We start from the raw sequence: 25,362 nt of genomic DNA, 5'->3' as shown, positions 1-25,362 counted from the left end.
GAAACTCTAACAGGTCTACTGGTAGGTCTATCCCTCCAACTACCATGGATACTCCCCTATACAGCTTGAGACATGGCACAGACTCCCCTGAAGGTATGAATACATCATCTTTAACAACCTCAAACTTTCCCAAACCCATAGACATAGCATGACTCTTGGACACAAAAGAATGGGTAGCCCCGGAATCAAACAAAACAAAGGACGGTACATTATGAACAAGAAAGGTACCGGTAACTACATGAGCATCATCTTGTGCTTCCTGCTTGTCCATCATGAAGAGCTTTCCACTTTTTTTCTGTCCTCCACCCCGAATCAAGCATTGGAGGTACTTGGCTTAGCTGCCGAATCCTGAGTGACGCCGTTGTTCGGCGCCGATAAGATCCACCACCACCGCGGTTGTAACCGCCCGTTACCCCCGTCCACCCATGTTGCCCCATGAACCTCCCGGTCGGTTACTAGCAAAACTCGAGTCGGCCCCCGAGAAAAATTCCCGATCGAGCTCCCCGAACCATTGCGGGCTTGTAGCTCGTGCATTCCCGTCTTTTGTGGCCTATCCCACCACAAAAGCACGTAAGGTTGGTGTTGTCACTTACCCCCGACCCCCATTCTTTCCCCGACCACGAGAACCTCCCGAGAAACCACTCCACTAGAAAAAGCCTTAGCATGGTTGAAATTCCCTTTCTTGTTGGTTGGTCGATCGTTGTTTCCGTCGTCGGCCTTCCTCTTTTACGTGGCGATCCTCTCCTCGATCTCTCTTGAGAGATCTACCATTCTCTCGGCTTGACCCGCTCTCAAGTACACTTCCTTGAGGTCGCAGCAACCCCCATATACGACTCACGATCTTAGCAGATAAACCCCTCTCAAAACGAAGAGCCAAACCTCTCTGTCCTAGCCGCATATCTTCAACATAACGGGATAGCTCCAAAACCGATGATAGTAATTAATCGCTGATGTCATCTCCTCGGTCATGGTGAAGGAATCAAAGTCGGATCTCATCTTGTGTCGGATATGCTCCGACAAACCGCTCTCTCATAGCACTCTTCAACCCAGACCACGGAATAGCCCCTTCCGCCTGGTAGTAAGCTCTAGCATCATCCTTGACATTCTGCCACCAAACTGCAGCTTCACCTCTTAGGTAGTACACTACCCGCTCAACAATCATGTCCTCGGGCACTTAACCATTTCCATGAGAGCTTCAATCTCACGGTGCCACTTCTCGAGCAGCTTTGGTTCACCTACCCCGTCATATGTGGGAGGGTGGAAACGAGCAATGTTGATGCTAAGTCGGGTTGCATCCATCGACTTCTCGTTCCTTTTCCCACATTTTTGAGAGCTTCAAGGAGAGCCTCTTGTTGCTCAATCATGCGAGCAACCTCATCAAGAGTCATCTCTGAAGCTTGGATCTGCGCGGGAGTTCTTTTGGGCGGCATTTTGAGCTGATAAGACATAAGGAAATGTAAGCACAAAAGCCTACGGCTCAAAATATAACGATCTTCCGCCATAAGAACACTCGGCCGAGTATAAAACACACTCGGTCGAGTAACGACTACTCGGTCGAGTATCTTTGATACTCGGTCGAGTATTCGACTCCAGAAGCGAATGTCAAAAACTAAAAACACATCACTCGGTTGAGCAAAACAACACTCGGCCGAGTATACACTACTCGGTCGAGTATGCTTTCTTACTCGGTCGAGTTACCACATACAAAGCCACTTGCTACTCATCAGTAAATCAATACTCGGTCGAGCTCTTGGTTACTCGGCCGAGTGCTCCTACTCGGTCGAGTACCGCCTTACGCTCGGGAGTTACAAGATAGACGGGTATACGAGATAAAGTTCCCCTAGCATGCTCACTATTCCCCGCAAAGAAACGCATACTATTACGAGTTTAAATGCCATGTTATAATTACATCAGCATGCAATTCATACATCAAGAACTTTAATGCCACATTAGAATCATATCAGCATACAATTTGTACATATGCTAAATCCAACATGACTAACATTCACAACCCGTTTCATCTACCATTCCTCCCATCACAACATTTAAGAACTTCAACACACATATTTGCAACTATCAACTTTTACCAACATGCATCTTCACATACATGCACATACAAAACCTAGCTCTCATCACACTCCCCCATGTTACCGGCTCGAGTTAGTGAGGGCCAATTTGCGACTCCGGGACGTCTCCCGAGTCTTTGCGGTAGCTCCAAACAACTCTCCCCGGGTTCATTTTACTTAGACTCCCTAGGTTCATTATATTCATTTGTTTAGGTGCCGGAATCATCGGCTCTGATACCACTTTGTAACACCCCCTCATACCAAGGTGTCTTACCAGGACCACCCTACCATGAAAGCGTGTTACCATCTCGGTTGCCCGAGGTTAGTACATATCAATAAGCGTCTGAATTGAGCACATTTATTAAAGTACTGTAAAATGTAAAGTTTACATCAACCAAACTCAAATACTGTTCTAATAAAATACAACTTTAAAGTCTGATAATAAAAGAAATCCCACTAAGACTCAGACGGTGATGCTATGACTCGTGATGGCACTTCTCCCAAGACAGTCCCCAAGCTCACACTAGCAATACCTGTCAAGCCTGCTCACCATCCCCGAATGGATCACCGCAGAGATTCCACAAACAACACGGGGTCAGTATTACACAAACAAGTAAGACAAACAAACGAAATAACTAACTGATCATCGTCAGTTCCCCAATCCCTCATTCACACACAGTAACCGACTACACACTGAAGTGTGTAGCCCTGCCAGATTACCCATCGCGACAGGTAATCCTCGCCGCCAGTGGGTGACCGCAGCCGATCCCACCTAGTCCAGCTCCTCACGAGCGACAATCATCCCTGTCCCTTAATGTGCACATCCCCTTCCGTGGCGGGTTCCACGGAGGGCGAACTAGGGTGTGAAGCCACTCCCGCAAGTGACTCCACCACAATCATAAACACAAGATATCACAGCCATCTCAACACCCTTACACCAACATCATCACCACAACTCCATACTCCGATGATCAACAGATAACAATAAACACAACCACATGTCTTTTTTTTTTTTTTTTTTTTTTTTTTTTTTTTGATGACGAGGGGGTTGAGTCCCCCCCGGGCCCATGCATTCCCGCACCACCACATGGACCATGTAAGCCACCCCCTTCGGGGGGTTGCAGTGGCCAAGTGATCATCGCCCCAGCTGGTAGTCGAACCTGGGACCTCTCAACTCCTGCATTTCTGCAAGCTTCAAGGTTTAACCCAGCTACCACTGGACTAACACCACTTGGTTACAACCACATGTCTTACAATAACAGTAAACTGAGTAGGAAACCCTACCTTAGAAATCAACAGAGGAAATGAACTTGCACACTCAGAAAGGCTCATCTACGAAGTCTTCTCCAACAGTGGGATGAGGGTTGTACGGAAGGACTCCGAAGGTTTCGCAAACAACAAGGCAATTGGGTGATTAAGGAGTGATTAGGGAGAGATTAGGGTTAACGTAAAATGATGAAGTGGAAATGATGTTTTTTTGAAAACCGACGCGGAATATAAAATATATCTTAAACGCTCCCTAATCAAACCGTCAAATTATACTCGCCGGACCGAATACTCGGTCGAGTAAAGTTATACTCGGCCGAGTATCCTCTACTCGGTCGAGTATTCACTATACTCGGCCGAGTATTCATCGGCAGAACCGAAACAACTCCTAACAATAGCACTACTCGGCCGAGTAGGCTCTACTCGGTCGAGTAGTCCCCAAAGAAAATCCGTAGTGTTACAATCTTCCCCCCTTAAAAAGAACTTCGTCCCGAAGTTCACACTGTACTATCAAACAAAACACAACACTACTCCACCAGACTATACTAACCACATATAACAATACCAAGGAACTATTACATGTTGGCGGTATGTTGTTAAGGGAGGGGTACCAAAGTAAAGTGATCACGTTGTTAAGGGAGGTGTGCTAAGTCAAAGAAAGGAGCACGTTGTCAGGGGGTTGTGCAATGTAAAAGGAAATTGGATTGCTTATCGTATGTTCTTGTTGTTAGTATTTATTCCTACTCAACCTCGCGGTTGACTGTGTATTTGTGAACACCTGTGATGAACCATAATGGGGAGCAGATTTGACAAGTACTAAAGATTAGCTGACTTGGGAGCTATGGGATACGTGAGGATTTGGCTAATCTACCTAGAAGTCTAGACCACATAGATTATGAGATCACTTTATTTATTTTTGCTGCGAGTTGTAATTATTTTATATTAAGTTTGAGCTGATTAATTTGTAACACATATGTATTCATTAAAGTTTTAATTTAAAGTACTTTGGTGAGTTGGACTTGGTTATTCACTACCTCGGGAAACCGAGATGGTAATGCTCTCATTTACTTGGGAATGTCTAGCCAAAGGCTCCTAAATAAATGGGGGTGTTCCAATGCTATAAAGGATGGGCGCTTCTCTTTCCGTCTTTCTAGCAAGTGAACGTGAACTAAGGCGCGACATGTGTATGAATGAACTAAGCCGCTTGCTTGTGTGAGAAGGCTCGTTGATTTCGATCTTGGGCGTGTGCTTTTTTTTTCAGCTTATAAAGAAAGAAAATGAAAAACAAAAGGTACACATGTCAATTATTAATTGGAAGAAATGCCGGGTAAATTGTGTCAAGAATCTATAAGTGTCTTAAATTGAGTCTTGGATTTCCAAAACTCAACTTAAGACTTTTTCAAGACTTTGTTATATTATTGGTAGTCTTGAGTGAATCTTTTCTTAAGACTACCAATAACCTTACTCTAACCCCCATGTATTACTTGGTGCATACTGATAAATAAAGATGGTCAGCGTCTTAGATTTTTTTCGGATCGAAAGAACAAATGCATTAATAAATCGGAATAGTTCAGTGTGCAGTACAGACTAGGGTGGGGGATCAGAGGATAAGGAAGTACAAATGTGGGCTAAATCCGAAGCATACAAAGCGGAAACAAAAGATGGCACAGTGTCCACAATAAAAAGACCATTGTTAAGACTTTAGTCATTCAAAGCGAATTTGGAGATGGCATCCGTAACACGATTGGTGGTCCGCTTCTCAAAAATAATCTTCACGGTGTAGGTGATGTTTTTAATTGTTCCCTACACTCTAAAACAATGTTAGTGTAAGGCCCACAAGGCCCCGCGTTACCCAAAATAATTTTGATGACAAGAGAACAATCTGAACTAACAATAAAGTTACCAATGTTGTTAACTGCAAAGATTAACTCTTCTCAAATAGCAAGGAGCTCGGAGATAAAGGGATTAAGGGATAAGATTCTAGAGGACCAACGCCGACTCCAGACGCCCATGGAACCTCGGGCAGACACGCAAGACTGGCAAGGGAAGAGGAAGGACATAAAGCTGCATCGACATTCATGTTGGACCAATTAGATGGAGGATGGGCCTAATGATTTGGGTAAAAATTAGGAGGCGGAGAGGGATAAGCAGTGGGCTGGGAGTTGGTAATGGGCTAGCAGATAGTAGGGTCAGGATGGCGGGGGGACGGAGCAGAATGCCATTGAGAAGAAAGGGAGGAGGAGAGGAAAATCCAATTAGAGTCAATATTAAGGGCATTGCCCGTGAAGACGAAGTCGTTGCGTCGTAGCCAGAGACGCCACACAAGGAAAGAGAAAAGGGTTACCCTATGCTTGTTTGCAGTGGTACAGTTTTGGTGAATCCAAGGTTGGAGGGGAAGGGAGAAGAAAGAGGATAGTACATAGAAATTATCCCAGACACATAGGGCAAGGGGACAGTCACGAAGGATATGAATTGCCGATTCAGCAAGGGAAAAGCTAAGGCAGGTAGTGCAGTAGGGGTAAGGGATTATCAAAATTTTGTGGAGGGTGGGGTTTTGTAGTAGTTTATCCCACTAGGAGAACCTAAGAAAGAGCCTGATGCGGGGTTGCAAGGAGATATCCTAGAGCCAACACATGTCATCATTAAGAGGCCCAAGGCTGTTAGAGTGGCCAAAAATATTGTCGTAAGAGGAACCGATGAAGAAGTTGTTTTTGGAGGTAAGAGTAGAGGAAAGGATGTCAGGCATATGGGTAGAGGGAAAAGGAATGGACAGAATGGTAGTAATGAGAAAGGTAACAACGAGAAAGACTCGTCCTTGCAAGACGTCGCCCCTGGGTCGATGGAGACCCCTCAGGCGATGGCTGGTCTCGTCCAGAGGTCAGCCATGTCACGATGCCAACTGTCACAAGTACCGAATATATAAACTCAACCCTTACTCATGTAAAAAGAAGAGACAAGTAGGTATACCACTCTCTCAATAATTCTCTCTCTCTCTCTCTACATACAAGAGGAAGCTACTTTGGACACCTCACTTGCCAAAGTTGAAACTCTATCTTCCTCCGACAACCCTCCCCCCCCCCCCAACCCATGTTTGTTACTTGTGTAGGTGGACCCAGATCCCAGTCGCCAAGGAGCACTGACCATGGTGACCTCGCGGGCAGAGTGGAATTGCTAGCCTACCTAGCTTACACACGAAGATAATCACCCGATAACTGTTCTACAAAGTATTTGATTGTTTTAACCGAAACACCTATCATCTAGTCAATAAAAGTCTCTTTTTTTGTGAGAATCGTTTTTCAGTCCTTTATTTCGAGAGCTTTCCGGTTAATTATGGGTTTAGTTTCATTAGTAATATAGACAAGAATAGTCATTGATAATTCGTTGCATATTACTTCAATGGATACAAGATTATTTGTCAACAATCTTTGGAAATAGTAAGTTTCTCTTACAATAATTATACAAAGGTTTCCTCGAAAGATAAATGAAGATAGCGGTACGAGGATGAGTCAAATTATCAAACCATGGTTTGAGATCCCTAATTTACAAAAAAAAAAAAAAAAAAATCTTGTTCTTCGGTTTCTTCTAACAGATTTGTTTTCGATTATAATATCCGTTCAAAAAGGCGTATAGCGTTCTATTAATGATACTCCCTCCATTCAACTCCACATTACAAGTTTATCTTTTGTACACTATTCACAAGTAAACATTCAATGTCGATTTTCTCTCGATATATATGTGAAAATATATTCATGTGAGATCTTATTTGATTCGTCTTGAGGAGCACATTAAAAATATCTAACTTTTATAATTTTTGCAAATACGTCGTAGCTAAAGATATTACCGCGTAAAATACGCGTTGACAACGTGAAAAAGGAAATTTGTAATGTGGAGTTGAATGGAGGGAGTATGAAAATTATCAATTACACCCACGTCAAATGCACTTTTTTACATTTACTCCCACGTCAATTTTTTTTTTTAATTTACACCCAAGTTAATAGCTCAGGTTAGAAATTGCACCCCAACCCATTTTCAGGCGAAAAACTATGTGAAATGACAAAATTGCCCCCGCGTGTTTCTAACTCTGAATAACCTTTGACTCTTCATTTCAGGCGAAAAATTATTCAATGTTGTTTATCCTAATTTGCGACTTTATAATTGCTACCCATTGAATTAGTTAGGTTAATTTCGCTCATCCTAATTTCTAGGTTTTCAATTTTTGTGTTTAAAATAATTTGCCATTAAATTTATCTCCTCTGTCTTCTGACTTCTGTGTTTTCACCAACTTCCTTTCTTCCTTCCTACCTATCATTATTTTGTTCCTGCTATTTCCAGCTTCTTTACTATCAATCCCACCTGGAATTTCCTCCTTTTTTTTTCCAGATTCTGTATTTATATTCAATCAATTCAGTTTCCTATACCCTTTTGATTATCAAACAAGTTGAATTTTTAAATTGTGCTTTCATTAATAAATTTAGTTATGCATTTCTGGGTTTTAATTGTATAGTTATGCATTTCTGGGTTTGTATTTCTGGGTTTGGGTTTGGGTGAAATTTATGGGTTTATAGGGTTTAGGGGATGAAGAAGGATGAAGAAGAAAAACAATGGAGGAAATCAATTTAGGGAAAATATGAGAGAAGGATGAAGAAGGGAAACAAACACAAGGTTAATAAAGAAAGGCAGAAGGGCAAAATTGTCCTAAAAAATATGTTTTAACTCAAAAAATTTGAAATTTGACGGAAATGTGGTCGGAATCCGATATTGGGTGCAATTTATAAACTGGGCTATTAACTTGGGTGTAATTTATTAAAAAAAATTGACGTGGGAGTAAATGTAAAAATGTGCATTTGAGGTGGGTGTAATTGATAATTTACTCTAATAATTAATTGTACAACGAAGAGATGAACGGGAGCACGACATACGGATGAACCACCACCAAGTATTCCTTGTTAATGAAATGCTCCCATTGTAAAACACACAACACAGATATGGCCCATATTGACGTGACATGCACAATATGCACATCTACATGGCTTTCAAGATCAGCAAAATCAGATAAGATAAGACCCAAACTCTATGAGCCGTTAGATAGATATCCTCCCTTAATCCAACGCCTTAATATACACCACCTTAGATAGCTCATCACCCAAACATCAAACCATAACACCACACGTACAAAAATCAAAACTCCACACACTACATAAAATCACTTGTACTGATTTCCTACTTCTTACATCCCAAACCACCACAAACTAAACAAAACCAAGTCATGGCATCCGCTACCGCGACCGCCACAGCCGCCACATCATCATTCATTGGTACCCGTCTCACTGACATCCCTTCAAACTCAGGCAGAGTCACAGCCAGGTTTGGGTTCGGTGCCAAGAAGGCTGCTAAGAAAGCGCCTTCTAGGTCAAAGCCAGAGACGGACAGGCCATTATGGTACCCGGGTGCGCAGGCACCGGAATGGCTTGATGGGAGTCTAGTGGGTGACTATGGGTTTGACCCATTTGGTCTAGGGAAGCCAGCTGAGTACTTGCAATATGATTATGATGGGTTGGACCAAAACTTGGCGAAGAACTTGGCGGGTGATATTATTGGGACAAGAACCGAGTCGGAGGATATTAAGTCTACAGCATTGCAGCCTTACAGTGAGGTGTTTGGATTGCAGAGGTTTAGGGAGTGTGAGTTGATACATGGTAGATGGGCTATGTTGGCTACTCTTGGTGCTTTGACTGTTGAGTGGCTCACTGGTATTACTTGGCAAGATGCTGGAAAGGTATGCCAATTTCTCATCTTTTTTTATTTCTCTATTATTCATGCATGGTTGAAGTAATTAACTAGTTTACCTATTTCATTTGTTTACCTATTTCGTTTATGGGTGTTATTTATTTGTTTACCTTTCTATATTAAGAATGTTTCTAATGAATAATTTAATCATCTCATAACAACCACCGCAAATGGTCCCCTGCTTTTTTCCTAGCTAGTCTTTGTGTCAAAACCAAAGGTAAACAAATGATCTGGACGAATGGAGTATGGAATATTCGCCTATGCCACCACTATACAAGATCATAAGAAGCAACCAAACTGAAACTGATCTACTCGATCGCAAAGCTATATAGAAATATAGTGACATAATAATATAGTAGTGAGACGGTGTAGTCTCTAATTTATATTGATTTCATTTTCATTTTCATTTTCATTTTCATTTTCATACGTTTGTTCAATAATCTCTCTCACATAATTTGATCAAATGTATGGATATGAAATGAATTATGGAAGTAATATTTTCTTGAAAATGGACAATTTTCTTATATATCTGTTTTTGTTGATTTGTCATCTTAAAACTTGCTTGTCAATTTGGTTAATTAATGGATGAAATTGGTAGGTTGAGCTAATAGAAGGATCATCATACCTAGGGCAACCTCTACCCTTCTCAATAACCACACTCATCTGGATTGAAGTACTTATAATCGGGTACATTGAGTTCCAACGCAACTCGGAGCTCGACCCAGAAAAGAGGCTCTACCCAGGTGGATCCTACTTCGACCCATTGGGTCTGGCGGCCGACCCGGAAAAGAAGGAAATTCTTCAGCTAGCTGAGATCAAGCATGCTAGGCTGGCTATGGTTGCGTTTTTGGGATTTGCTGTCCAAGCTGCTGTCACTGGTAAAGGACCACTTAACAACTGGGCTACCCACTTGAGCGACCCGCTCCATACTACTATTTTGGACAGGTTTCTGTAGACTTGTTATTATTTGGTCAAGCTTTACATTGTATTTGGAATCAAAGGACTGTGTAATGATATTGTGACTTGACTATAATTCGCCGTTGTAGAATGGACTATGCTTTCTGAATTCGTTTCGTATGTAGTTTTTGTGCATAAGATGCTAATGCGATCCATTAAAGTACAAAGCAAATAATCGAACTTCATATATTATGGCATTGTTCTTTTGAACCGGAATTTAATTAGTATTTTTGCCTTGAAATGAAATTTTCTTAACTCAATAAAACTTAACATGAATTGAGTTAAAGTAAACTGCACTGAAATTAAGTTCAAATAACAAGTCTAACATATATACTTCTAATTCATTACATCTTCCCACATGGTTCAGTGTAACTCTGTAGGCATCCATGTCTATACCTTCCAAAAGTGTCCCGATGATGAACGAACTCCAACATCTTGGTATTTAATTTCCTTACATTGGGCAATATTCTGTAAGTCTATTTTTTTTATCGCTGCTCAGAAAGGAAGTGCATGTTGTGTAAAAGCATTTAATCCAATACAAGATGTTTTAATTCTCTAATTGTTACATGTATTGATGATGTACATGCATGTCACATTGGGATGTGTTAATTGAATAAAACATTCATTCGTTAACATTACATGGAAAATGAAAAACATATGAATGTTATTAATTCATTCATGAATAACATGAAAAGTGATTTTATTATTATAAAATCTAACGTCTTTTCACATGCTTATATAGAGGATTGTAGATCCTTGGAAAAATATCATCTCACAAAATATAATTAAATAAGGTGACTGGTACATAAAAATACAGTCGGAGGTGACTGGTAGATAAAAATACAGTCGGAATTTGAGAGCGAAAAGCAGTATAACGGGAGTTTAAATAGTACAATAATTGAGAGGTTACTCCACGGGTAATATTGGTGACAATTATCAATATTACTAAAGGTGTAGAGGTTGTTTTACTTTTATTATTGCGGCTTCTGAATCGTTATTTATTCTAGACGGTTACATTGTAATGTTACTATTATTTGTAGATACCTCATTTCTGCACCTCCCGCAAGCCACCCGGTGATGATTGGGCTGCATGTTTGGTACACGGAACGATTTATGACAGTTCGTAAGTTTATCGTCAAGTGATAGCTCAAATACTTGTGTCTACCCGTGGGTTGTCATCTACGCGTCGATACGGTCTTTTTTACAGTAATTAGAGTTCATTTGGAGTCCAGGTCAAAAACCGCTTCATTTTCTATTAAACCTTTTGGTAAATATATCCCGAAAATCTTATTTCAAGGAATAAGGAAGTTGAGATCCACCGCAATTCCATAAAAGAAACGCGGAAATCTTTCTTCCGCAGAAGGAAACCTCTGGGTAAAGGACGCAACACCTGTTGCGCCTCTTCGAAGGATCGCAGCAGCTGCTGCGCCTCTTCCCCAGCTCCTTTCTGCGTGTTTTCAGATTTTTTCCGTGATTTGTTTCCAAAGTTTGAGTCATTCCATAACTCTCCATATTTTCTAGTATAAATAGGGACCTTCGTTCCACATATTTCTCACGCGAGTGTCCGCCCTTCTCTTCTCCCTTAGCATTCTAAGACCGTGCTCTAAGCTTTCGACGTCTACGTGCTTGATCAATCGACCACGTAAACTCAGATCATTCTAAGTACCAGTCACGTTGCATGACCGACCAATTTGACCAACTACGCATCAATTAATCAATCAATTTAATCTAAATCCTCTTACGAGGGCACTTTCTTCATACATTCGATCGAGCAATCACTAAAACGTTAACTTAATTAATCTCGTTTCGTCAAACATGTAAGTCTGAGGGTGTAAATCCCATCTTTTATTATTGTATTTTATTTTTGTACTAATTAATGTAAGATTTACGTCAAAAGTATGCTTAAAACCGAATTCTAAAACCCTTTTATTAAATCTGTTTTACGGATTAACGGTGGCGGGGCGTCGAGAAGAAACGCAAAGAATCGCTGCGCCTCTTTGAAGAGTCGCAAAGATCGATGCGCCTCTTCCGAGGGCCGCCGCAGCTTCTCTTTTCTTCTTCTTCCTCGGTTCTCTGTAAATTCGTTCCTTTTCCTTTGTTCTTTTGTTTTCTTCTCTTTTCTTCGTACATAATAACCTTAATACATATTCTTAACAAATATCACGCTTTAATTCCGACTTAAATCCCTTATAATTAATATTTGCGGGTTTTTGTCATTAAATCAAACCCGGATTTTTAGAGACTCGATACGTTCGTATCAAGTTTCTGAAGTTCGCCTTTGTACATATTTTTACCGATTATTTACAGTTTGTCTAACTCTTTTCCGTTTTCGTAAATAACCTAATTAATTTGTAATTAGTTTTAATCTGTTATAACTCGTTTTAATTAGTTTTAATTCGTTTTAATTCGTTTTTTATCGTTTTCATGACGATTTCATATGTTAATAATACGATAAATCACTTTCATCCGAGTCAAATATCAATAATCAACCATTAAATGCACCAACGAACATTAACAACATGCAGTTCTGACTTCACAACCAGAACTCACCTCAGGAACAGACGCAGTGACCACTGCGCCTCTTCCAAGGGACGCAACATTGTTGCGCCTGTTCCGGGTTGATTTCTGTCTCTGAACTTCCGTTCTTGCTTTGACCTAATTCATTAATTCACGTATTAATCGACTATTAATCGTAGTATCACCTCTAATCTGTCCATATTTTCTAACCTATTTTATTTTCCTTTCTTTTCTCAAATCGTCCGTCTTAAATATATTTTTAAACTAAATCAATTAACTCATTGTAATTATTGTAATTTTAATTATCGCAATTTATTTATTGTATTTTATTATGGATGATTTATTTACTCGTTTTCACATGTAATTAATCCTAAACCCTAATTCGACATTAATAAATGCCAAATTACTTGTTTACCGACTTAGTTAATTCTCACATGCTAGGATCAAAACGTTGGATGTTGCATTGCATGCATATAATCGACAACATATCGAGTACAAACGATTTCTCTAATCATTAGTAGAGGCCACTATCGAGGCGGGCGGGATTAGGTGTTCATTAAAAGGACTTCCTAATACGTACCCTCACCCCTTACTCCAGATCTCTGTGAACATCCGTGTTCATTGGCATCCACGAGAGTCATTCTAGACATAGAATGCTAAGGGTAACGAGTTCTTAGTGTTCATGTCACTACTTTGTGTCTTGACATGACACGAGGTATTCGAACGGTTCCAATTTCCCATAAAAATTGGTGGCGACTCCACAAATGCAAACGCTTGTTTCCCAAGCGCCCCAGTGTCCACAGTTTGGCGACTCTGCTAAGGAGTAATACACTTACGTGTTGCCAAGGGTGAAACTTGAACAAGGTTAGGGAATAGTTTATATGAGACAGTTGTCGGTTTTCATTACTCGACCTTCTTAGGTCGTTTTATTCAGCCTTCCTAGGCCGAACCCAACCCATTCGATCAATCGTCCCGTCTGGACGGTCCAAATTCTTATCTGGGCCTAAGGATGATAGCGATTGACGTCAACCATACCGTGATGCTTACTCATGTTTGTATCAAGAGCTTTCACTACTCAAGGAAATGGACTAGGAACCGACTTTACTCATGTTTGGCACAGACCTCTCCACAGACCAGGGTTTGATTGCTTGGTATGGCAACCCACCCTTTTAAGCCAAAACCCTTATAAATGCACTCATCATACCGTTGTAATGCCTGTATGAATGCTTGTATCATATGTGATCACCATTTTGTAAACAAAACCATGACGAAATTTTGTAAAATAAAAAAAAACCCTCTAAAATGTACACACTTTCAAAAATAGCCAAAATTAGCGCAAAATGAGTCGAAACTCTATCCAAATCTCCAGTCAAAATTCGGGCCTCAAAACCCATTTCAAAATCTCACTTCGAGTCAGCACCCCTACAACTACACGACAGTTGCCTAGGACAAAAATTTCAAAACTTTGTCATTTTCAAACCTCGCTTAACACAGTGGCACACTCCCACTTCACAAGTTTAGTCTTTCTTTGAGTAAGTGTGCTAGAATGGTCGGTCGTGTTTTGATTCGTCGTCAATCTCTTATCCAGTTTCCAAGATGCCTGGAACTAATACCACAAGTTAGAGTGGTCAACCTCAAAATGGTAATGATCAAATCCTAGCTGCGCTCGTCCGTCTCCAAACAAGCCAAGACCAAGCTTATGAGCGCCTCAAAGCTATTGAAGGCCGAATCGTTGCTGTAGAAACTAGGCTCCCTCCTACAGAAAGCGATATTCCTAGCGAGGTCGTGCATGATAACCTTTCACCTTTTGTTGGGCAACCAGAAACCAACCCTCCAATAGGTCCTACTGAAGCTGAAAAGCGACTCCAATACTTAGAGGAGCAACTAATGTACCTTAAGGGAGATGACATCTACAAGTAGAATAATCGAAAGTATTAGGCCGTGAATGCTCAATTGCCAACCAAATTCAACATGACTGACATCCCAAAATTCAAGGGGCATGAAAACCCTTTTGTTGGACCATATGAATTATATGTTTATGTTTTGATGATGTCAAGGTGCTTTACATATTATATACTTGTTGCGTGTAATCGTTTGTTAAGTGTTTTAGCATTAACCTATTACGAGCAACAAAGAGGATTGTGACGATTTCATGAGAAGTTCAAGTCCTTGTTCAAGATCACACAATTCAAAGATTCATTCAAGTATTATGTGAAGACGAAGATCGTCTAGAAGATTAATCAAGCTTGGATGATGATGTAGCCTATACTCGAAGATCTCCTTGAAGATTAGAATAGTATAGGTGATTATCTCGTAATGGTAATCAAAGAATGAGTTTCTTAATTAGTAAAGTTATAGCTTTGCAGCTATAACATTACTAGTAAAAGAGTTCAATGTTATAGCTCTTCTACTACAACATTGAAATGCTGAGTTTTTATACACAACTTTTTAAATGGTTCGAAAATTGTTTTGCAATTTCTTAAAGTTTATTTTATATGTTTTAATGAAAGTATTTATTTTATAAAGCCCGGTTTAGTGAGGAGTCCGGTTATATTGTTAGCGTTAATTGATGGTTATTGGACCGACTTATGAGTTGGACTTTACTATCAATTAGGGTTTCCATCTAGCCTCTCCTAAAACCTAAATTCTAATTATATACTAAGATTAGGGTTTGCATGGTTCACGAGCCTATGAGCCGTGTTGTGCCGTGTTGCCTATGAGATATTAGGTAAAGATTTTATTCTATAATAATATCTTTACATATCTTATATCTTAGTTAATATATTTGTTTATGGTAAAAGATATTCTTGTTTTAGGAAATCTTATCATAATCTTAGAATTTATAGTAAAGATAATATTTGGAAAGATTATATTCTATCTTTTAGAATATTCTTTATTATCTTTTATGGCTTTTAGGTAAGAGATAATAAGGAGATATAATTGGTAATTATATCTTATTATTTCTATTATTAGGGTTTTGTAGAAACCGTGTAGCCTACATCTTCTTTGCCTATAAATACTTTGTTATTTACAACATCTAAAATAGAGACCTTAAGCATAAAAATTGTTTTCATATTTTAAAGTGCAAACCGTGTGTTTTTAACGAAAACCGATTTGCAAATTTTGAAAGGTCGTGTGTTACAAAACTCGCATACTTGTTCTTCATTTATCGCTATAAGATAATAGTGCTTAGTTGATTTCTTAACTTGTTCATTAACGTGAACCTTTGTTAGAATCATTAGTGCTTTCTTATTAGCGTAAGTTAGTCACTCGAGTATTTAACGGTACTCATTGAGTTACTGACTAGAGTTAGTTGTACGAGTTGGGTTAGTAAATTTGTAATCCGTAGAAAGGTACTAAATTTATTAATCGAGAATAGTGGACGTAGGTTTCGACTTGTGAAACTGAACCACTTCAAAAATCCGCGTGTCTCTTCTTGTTTCGTTCTTTCGTTTACTTTGCTTACAATCGTTAGTTGATTAGTTAAAGTTTAATCAATAAACTTTAAATAATCAATTACATACGCACAATCGAAAAAGCTTTAAAAAGTTTTAAATCCTCAATTCACCCCCCTCTTGAGTATTTTGGATCAATAGACTCTTCAATTGGTATCAGAGCCTCGTGCTCTTGATTGCCTAACCGCAAAGAGGCTGATCTATCTTGTTTTTCATTTATCTTATCGTTTTATATTCCGCTGCCTATCACGTGATAAATGGATTCCAAATATCTCAAGTGTCCCGTCTTTGATGGGAAGAATTACGGATTGTGGAAAAACATGATGACTCACTATGTGAAAGGACACGATTGGGAGTGCTGGAGGATCATTCAAAACGGACCACACAAAATTCTTGTGGCATCCGAGGAAGGCACTACCTATGAAAAGAAATAAGAGGACTATGTCGAGGCCGACTACAAGAAGGCCAAAAAGAACTCCAAAGCAATAAGTCTTCTGCAAAACGGAATGACTTCTACTGAGTTTGATCGGTTTTCCTCATGCTCTACGGCCAAGGAGATATGGGATGGACTCGAATTAGCTTATGAAGGTACTTCCATTGTTAGGAAGCACCGAATTGATTTGCTTATGCAAAAATATGAGCTATTCATCATGGAGCCTAATGAGTCTCTAGATAGTATGTCCGCAAGGTTTTCAAGTATAATAAATGAATTAAAAAACCTAGGTAGGAAATTTTGTACCGAGGACATTGCTAGAAAGGTTCTTAGGAGCCTTACTAAGAAGTGGCGTGCTAAGGTCACTGCAATGGAGGAATCACGAGATCTTGAAACCCTATCCTATCAAGAACTCATTGGTGCTCTCATGGCCCATGAAATTACTCTTAACAAAGACGACGCTGAACCAAGTCGCAATAAGAGTATGGCTTTAAAGAGCGAAGAAGTGGACTCTGACCTAGAGGATGAAACTGTCTTGTTCGCACGACGTTTTAAAAATAAATTTTTTCGAAATAAACAAACAAAATCATCCTATAACAACAATAACAACAAGTCATTCAACAAAAAGGTTAATGATTCAAAGTCGTCCTTCGCAAATAGAGGTTGCTTCAAGTGTGGAGAATCTGGTCACATGATCAAAGATTGTCCAACATGGGAGAAGATTAAGGACAAGACAAAACGTGAGAAGACAAAGAGAGAATTCAAGCAAGTTATGATGGCTTCGTGTTGGGGAGACCTTGACTCAGAAGATGACGAGGAATCTGAAGATGACGAAGTAGCAAACCTTTGTCTTAGCAGTGTTAGTCTTGACCTAATCTCCGACAACGACGATGAAAGCACAATTTCTCACTCAAACTACTGCTTTCTTGGAGAATCAGACGAAGACGATGATGAAGAGGTAAGTTACCTTGAGCTTAAGAAACGTGTTAGGAAATTGTCTAAAAGTGCTTTAATTGAATTCTTTGAACAATCTCTTGATAAGTGTCACGAACAGGATTTGGAATTGAAAGATCTAAAGGAACAGATTCTCGAAATCGCGGAAGAGAATCATACTCTCAAGACTAAAGCTAAGAAGTTGAAATCTAAAGTTATAGCTGAGAAAGCTACAACATTAGATTCTACTATGGCTGAAAAGAAGGAACTAGAGTCCAAAGTTATAGCTAATGAAGCTATAACTTCCGATCTAAAGCTAAACATCAAGCACCTTCAAGCCAAAGTTATAGCTAATGAAGCTATAACTTTAGAACTTAGAAAAGTCAAAGAACTCTTGGAAACTAAGGTCACATCTAATGAAGAAGTGATCTTGGATCAAAAGAAAGAGATAGATTCTCTTTCAAAGCAATTGAAAGAATCTAAGACCGATATGATCAATGTTAAGAAACACCACACCGATGTTGTGTTCATTCTTAACAAACGATTCCAAGACTTTCGTGACAACTTTAAAAAGGACAATGATGTAGATCACACGAAATGTCAAGAGGAAATCAAAACCCTAAAAGACCTTCTTCTACACGCTAGAAAAGTCCATGACAAGTGGGAAGGTAGCACAAAAGTCCTAAACTTCCTAACCGAACAATCCGACAATAATATGAAGATGGGGTTAGGACATGAGTGCTACAAACCGAGATCACTCTAAATGCAAATCAACACCTTCGGATTTTGATTTTAGAAAAAGGAAGTATGCTGATCTTCCTGAATATTTGATTTGCAATTACTGTGGTCATACGGGTCACATCCAAATCAATTGTGTCAAAAAGGCTCATGATTTACGAAAAAATGCCGAACATGCCAAAACTGTTGACACAGTTGACGAGGATAAGGAAACTCCCACTAACGAACCTAACGAAGAAAGGAATAATAAATTTCGTTGGTTCTATGACATGGCCTTTGACTACTCTAAGAAACCTAGCACTTCACAAAGCCCTTGTAAATCTAAACCTAGTAAACCTATTCACAAGGCAACTAGTCCAGAGAGACCTAAAGAAATTCCGAGACCTAGAGAAAACCCTAACCCTAGAACTCCTCCCAAGCCAAAAGTTAGAAAAACGGTTATTAGACAAGTCTGGATTCGAAAGGATCTAGTTTATAGAATAACTAATCATAAGGGACCCAACTTAGCTTGGGTACCTAAATACTGTATCTAATCCTTTATGCAGGAAGAGGTGAAAGAAAACAATCAATGGTATCTTGACAGTGGATGCTCGAGACACATGACCGGAGATAAGAATCTGTTTCTTTCACTTAAACCCTTCAACGGAGGAAAAGTGACGTTCGGGGACAACAAAAAGGGAAAAGTAATCGGCGTTGGAAAAATCGCAATCTCTAAGTCTCACGCAATAAGTGACGTTTATCTCGTAGATGGCCTAAAACACAACTTGCTAAGCATATCTCAACTATGCGACAAAGGTAACAAAGTAGTTTTTCATACTGATAGTTGTCGCATTATTATCGAAGGAACTAGCAACGTTATTCTTGAAGGCCGCCGTAAAAGGAACGTTTATATGGTAGATTTAAATGCTGTGCCTACTAACTCTTTTTCGTGTATGAAAGTTACACTTGATGATCCTTGTTTGTGGCATAAACGGTTCGGTCACATTAGCTCACTAACCTTGAATAAACTCAAGAAGTGGGACTTGGTTGAAGGGTTACCTAAGATCAAGTTCGACCAAGAAAAGATGTGTGACACATGTGCAAGGTGTAAACAAGTAAGATCATCGTTCAAACCTAAAAGAGTAGTGAGCACAAATCAAGCCTTGGAACTGGTACACATGGATTTGTGTGGACCTATGAAGGTAAGGAGTAGAGGAGGATCCAGGTACGTCTTTGTTCTTGTAGATGACTACTCAAGGTATGTATGGCCTATCTTTCTTCATTCAAAAGACGAAACTTTTGATGAATTTGATTGTCTTATGAAACGTGTTCAAAATAAATATAAGACTAATCTAGTATCTATTCGTACGGATCATGGCACCGAATTTGATAATCAAACCTTCATAGAATATTGTAGAGTTAATGGTGTAGGGTATAACTTTTCTGCACCAAGAACTCCGCAACAAAACGGTGTCGTTGAACGTATGAATAGAACTTTAGAAGGTATGGCACGTACAATGCTTCTGTGTAGTGGTTTACCTCGTAACTTTTGGGCTGAAGCCATAAGTACTTCTTGCTACATCCATAATCGTGCTATGATCCGACCTATCCTTAAGAAAACCCCCTATGAACTCCTTAGAGGTCGAAAACCTAATATCTCCCATCTTCGTTGTTTTGGGAGTAAATGTTTTGTACATAATAACGGTAAAAACCGCTTAAGTAAATTCGACCCTAGGAGTGATGAGGCGATCTTTATAGGATACTCAGATCATAGCAAGGCTTACAAAGTCTTCAATAAGAGAACTCTCTGTATTGAAGAAAGTGTCCACGTTATTTTTGATGAAGATAACGTGTTCGATAAGCCATTACAGGATGAGGAAGAAGACTTGGATGAACCCGACTTTCGTCTTTCAAGAGACGATCCCCCAGATTTGGAATTAGAGGATAATGAGATTGAGGGAATAAACGATGAACTTGATCGTTCCTTAAAAGATAAAAAGGAGAAAGGCAAAGTTATAGTTGATGATACTATAACATTGACTCAAGACAAGATCTCCCAAACCAATGTTATAGATGATGTTACTGTAACATTGAATCCAAATCAAGGTGTAGAGTCCGAGGTTATAATCGGCTCAAACACAACACCCGGATTGGATTCAGGGGGAACTTCCTCTAATTCCGAACCAAATGAAGTCGGGACAAGCTCAAATAATGATGGAGAACCAAGCACTTCGACGAAGTGGAAATACAAGAATTCACACCCCATGGATAATATTCTTGGAAATATTAAGAAGGGTATTCAAACAAGACGTTCCTTAAACAACTTCTGTTCCTTCTACTCTTTTCTATCCATGATCGAACCAAAGAATATCAATGAAGCTCTCGCTGAATCAGATTGGATTATAGCTATGCAAGAAGAGCTTCAACAGTTCGAAAGAAACAAGGTTTGGCATTTAGTTCCTAGACCAAAAGATCGGACAGTCATTGGAACTCAGTGGGTCTTCAGGAACAAATTAGATGATGCCGGAGTCATTGTCAGAAACAAGGCAAGATTGGTGGTCCAAGGATATAATCAACAAGAAGGAATAGATTATGACGAGACCTTCGCACCTGTTGCTCGTCTTGAAGCTATTAGACTTCTGATTGCATTCGCCGCACACAAAGGAATGAATCTCTTCTAGATGGATGTCAAGACGACATTCTTGAACGGTTATCTACAAGAAGAAGTCTTCGTTGAACAACCCCCTGGTTTTAAGAATATCAAATTTGAGAATCACGTGTTCAAATTGGATAAAGCCCGATACGGATTAAAGCAAGCACCGAGGGCTTGGTACGACAGATTATCTAAGTTTCTACTTGACAGTGGATTCAGTAGAGGATCCGTCGACAAAACCCTATTTCTGAAAACTGAGGATTCTGACCTTTTGGTTGTTCAAATATACGTCGATGATATCATCTTTGGATCGACCAACCGACGTCTATGCAAATACTTTTCTGAGTTAATGACTTCCGAGTTCGAGATGAGTATGATGGGAGAATTGAAATTCTTCCTAGGTCTGCAAATACAACAAACAGATGAAGGCATTAAGATCCATCAACAGAAATACATCAAAGAGTTGATTCGGAAATTCGGGATGGAAAATTCACACGCTATGCCTACTCCAATGGTCGAGAACAAGAAATTGACATTGGACGAAAACGGTAAATCAGTTGATGAAACTACTTACCGTGGGATGATTGGGTCACTGTTATATTTGACCACAAGTAGACCTGATATTATGTTTAGCGTATGCGTTTGTGCGAGATATCAATCGTCTCCCAAAGAATCGCATATGACAGCCGTAAAAAGGATTTTACGTTATTTAATTGGAACGGCCAATTTATACCTATGGTATCCAATGGAGTGCAATTTTGATCTAGTCGGTTATTCCGATGCCGACTACGCAGGATGTTCTCTAGACAGGAAAAGCACGTCGGGTGTCGCCACTTTTATCGGACCTTGTATTATTACGTGGGGTTCGAAGAAACAAAATTCGGTTGCTCTCTCAACTGCTGAAGCCGAGTATATTGCTGCAGGATTGGTATGTACTCAACTTTTATGGCTTAAGCAACAATTACGTGATTATGGTGTTGATGTAGGATGTATTCCTATTTTATGTGATAATACTAGTGCGATTATTATTTCTAAGAATCCCGCACAACATTCACGTACCAAACATATTGAAATAAGACACCATTTTATTAGAGACCATGTTGAGAAGGGGAATATAAAACTTGAATTTTGTAGTACTGAAAAACAATGGGCAGACATTCTGACAAAATCATTAGCTAGAGAACGATTTGAGACTTTACGGTTGGAAATTGGTTTAATCAGTGGTACCTAAGCTTCTATAATTGTTTAATCTTTTTATGACTGACTAGTTAAGTTAAGATTATATGACTGTGTTCGTATATTGCGTTGCATGAATAATTTCGTTTATAGAAATATTATTTTCATAAGATTCTATTTGCTATTTAGAATTTAATTGATTTACAAACTTACTTTTATCACAATAAATAAACACACCATATCTTTTATCTTTCCAAATAAAAAAATATATCTCACAAACAAGCTCACAATACACGGCTCATATCTTTCCTATATCAAATCAACTTCCTAAGTCATGTCATATCATCATAAATTTCCATACTTATCACTTTCCTATTCCTAATTAATAACACTTACCATATTACACCTACACTTGTTAACCCTAATACCTAGACCTATATCTACCCTTGCTTGACTGTCCACCCATACCCACTTGCTCTTTTTCTTCTTCCAAATATTTACCATCATTACATATCTTCTCCTTTACTCCAACAATTACCATCATCCCCTTTTTCAAACAATCTCCATCATCATGAACACATCCCATGCAAAAAACACCCGATCCTCAACCCATCACCACCAAAACCGCCCCTTTCCTCACCAAACATCACCTTTACCACCACATACTCCTCATTCCATGAATTGTCCTTCACCACAACCAAACCAAAACTCGCCCCTGTTTCGTAGTCGGGACGAATCGGTCTCCGAAGGAAAAAGACGCCGTCTTTTCAAGGGTAAAAATAAAGTTGTTGTTGATAATGGTGAAGCGATTGTAGAAGAACCCGAGGTGATAGTTCGGAATGGTATTACTCGTACTCTGCTTAGGGATGCTTCGAAAGCCGCGACAAAGGAAGGGTTGAATCGTGTTCGGCTTACTCATGATGAAAGCATCTTGGTTAATCGAGTTCTGAGGTATTCTATTCATGGTGGTCGGTTTTATCCGAAATCTTGGTTGGTTAGTGTACCCGCTCTTGCCTTCTTTATTAATTTTCTTGATTTTCAAGGGTGGAGTCACATAAGTCAGTTTTCGGGTCCTATATACCCGGTTGAGGTGGTACAGTTCTTTGCTAGTGTGTCGATTAAAAAGGGAGTGTTGCATGCGGTTGTTAATGGTGTCGATGTTACCGTCTCTGTTTCGGATTTTTGCTCTGCTTTTTCGGTTCCTAATGAAGGGATTGAATTAAATCCGAGTCTTGAATGGTCTAATGTTGGAAGTGAAAAGGAATTGTTAGTGAAGCAGTATTTTGAGGAGATGACGGAGGGTGTCAATATCGTGGTTCGTCCTCTCTCGGCTAAAATCAAGTTCCTCTTGAACTTTTTGTGGAACACAGTGGTGCCGAGGAGAGGAGGCCGTGATAAGGTGTCGAGTTATGAGGCGATTATGGTTTATTCTTGGTTGGAAGGTCAGAAGGTGAATTTGGGTAGTGTTGTCTTGCACCGTATCCTTCAAACGAGTCTTACGGTTACTAAGGACAAGTTGAGCACTACAATTGATTTGCCGTATGGTATGTGGATATCTCGTTTGTTGGAAATTAAACAGGTGATCGGGCCTGACAGTTACGGTGTTAGTGCTAGAGATTGTATGTGTGACAAGTTAATCAAGCTAATGGGTCTTGTTGTTGATGGACCCGAATTACAACTTGCAAAAGATGTTGAGAAAGTCCCGGTGGATTCGGGTTTAGGAGCTATTGAGTCGAAGTTGGAGGGATTTATGAGTGGTTTAATGGAGAAATTCGAGGAGCATTCGACTAGTTTGGCTACGGCATTGTCACGGGTTGGACCATCTCAGTCTTTAGACTCGGGTTTGGATGCTAGTCGGGTGTACTCGTGGATGGAGGATGTGGACAAGAGATTAGCGGGTTTTGAGAGAGAGCTGAAGGCTATTCGTGGGGAAGTGTTCCCACACGGTGATCGTCTCACTTTCTTTACGAGTCAGGGTGGTGCTTTGGTGATGCACGGGAAGGCGATGGCGGGAGATCAAGCTCTTACGTTGGAAGCTACAAAGGCTCTTTCCTTGAAGGTCCTTAATTTTGAAAGGAGCATTGGTACTCTTTCACAGTTGGTTAGGAGCTCTTTCGACCGTCTGGATGCTTTGGAGCACCGTACTAGACCCGACTACGTGAACCCGTATAAGACCCGCAACATCTGACTTCCTCTCGTCCTACCCGCATTAGCCCTTATCTTAATTAGCTTTTCTTTTATTTCATCTAATGGTGTGTTAATAAAACTTTTATTCGGCCCATTTTGGCAATACACATGTGGTTATGGCCCAAGTGCTCTATTAGACATGTGATCATTCGGCCCACTTTGGCTTTAGACATGTTTAATTCTTAGTTTGTATGTTAATTATCTTTTGGATGCTTCTAGTCTTGCATGTTCTTTTATTTCTTATGGCGTTTTTATCTCTTGTCTCGTCTTATGTTATTCTAGTCATTTTTGATTTGTTCTTAACTTTTCGATGATGTCAAGAGAGGGAAAGAACGTCTATAGTAAGCATCTACCTAAGCTTGCTCCTTGTCAAGACCAATTGTCTCTTAAAGTCCTTAAAGCTTTGGTATTGAATATAATTGTTTCATCTTGCGTTAATCTTTATTGTCAAGATAACGGTATTATATTGAGGGGGAACCTTTTCATTAATCACAATTTTAGGAGACTTGCCATCATCAAAAAGGGGGAATTTGTTGGACCATATGAATTATATGTTTATGTTTTGATGATGTCAAGGTGCTTTACATATTATATACTTGTTGCGTGTAATCGTTTGTTAAGTGTTTTAGCATTAACCTATTACGAGCAACAAAGAGGATTGTGACGATTTCATGAGAAGTTCAAGTCCTTGTTCAAGATCACACAATTCAAAGATTCATTCAAGTATTATGTGAAGACGAAGTTCGTCTAGAAGATTAATCAAGCTTGGATGATGATGTAGCCTATACTCGAAGATCTCCTTGAAGATTAGAATAGTATAGGTGATTATCTCGTAATGGTAATCAAAGAATGAGTTTCTTAATTAGTAAAGTTATAGCTTTGCAGCTATAACATTACTAGTAAAAGAGTTCAATGTTATAGCTCTTCTACTATAACATTGAAATGCTGAGTTTTTATACACAACTTTTTAAATGGTTCGAAAATTGTTTTGCAATTTCTTAAAGTTTATTTTATATGTTTTAATGAAAGTATTTATTTTATAAAGCCCGGTTTAGTGAGGAGTCCGGTTATATTGTTAGCGTTAATTGATGGTTATTGGACCGACTTATGAGTTGGACTTTACTATCAATTAGGGTTTCCATCTAGCCTCTCCTAAAACCTAAATTCTAATTATATACTAAGATTAGGGTTTGCATGGTTCACGAGCCTATGAGC

At 39.4% G+C, this 25,362-nt stretch overlaps 1 protein-coding gene across 1 annotated transcript; it reads left to right on the top strand.

Moving 5' to 3' along the window:
• Positions 1–8,423: 8,423 nt before the first annotated feature.
• Positions 8,424–10,185, top strand: LOC141611707 (chlorophyll a-b binding protein CP29.1, chloroplastic-like). The gene is made up of 2 exons (XM_074430309.1): positions 8,424–9,108; positions 9,718–10,185. Exons 1-2 carry the CDS (start codon positions 8,599–8,601, stop codon positions 10,072–10,074), a joined length of 867 nt encoding a protein of 288 aa, XP_074286410.1. The 5' UTR covers positions 8,424–8,598; the 3' UTR covers positions 10,075–10,185.
• Positions 10,186–25,362: the final 15,177 nt, after the last annotated feature.

Source organism: Silene latifolia, chromosome 11 (assembly GCF_048544455.1).
Source record: "Silene latifolia isolate original U9 population chromosome 11, ASM4854445v1, whole genome shotgun sequence".
NCBI classification, from domain to species: domain Eukaryota; kingdom Viridiplantae; phylum Streptophyta; class Magnoliopsida; order Caryophyllales; family Caryophyllaceae; genus Silene; species Silene latifolia.
This window is presented reverse-complemented; position numbering and strand designations above follow the sequence as displayed.

Bases quoted from the DNA above. Each gene is read 5' to 3' on its own strand.
- LOC141611707 (XM_074430309.1), top strand. From the start codon at position 8,599: ATGGCATCCGCTACCGCGACCGCCACAGCCGCCACATCATCATTCATT. The intron at 9,109-9,717 runs GTATGCCAATTT...TGAAATTGGTAG, and splicing joins CTTGGCAAGATGCTGGAAAG to GTTGAGCTAATAGAAGGATC.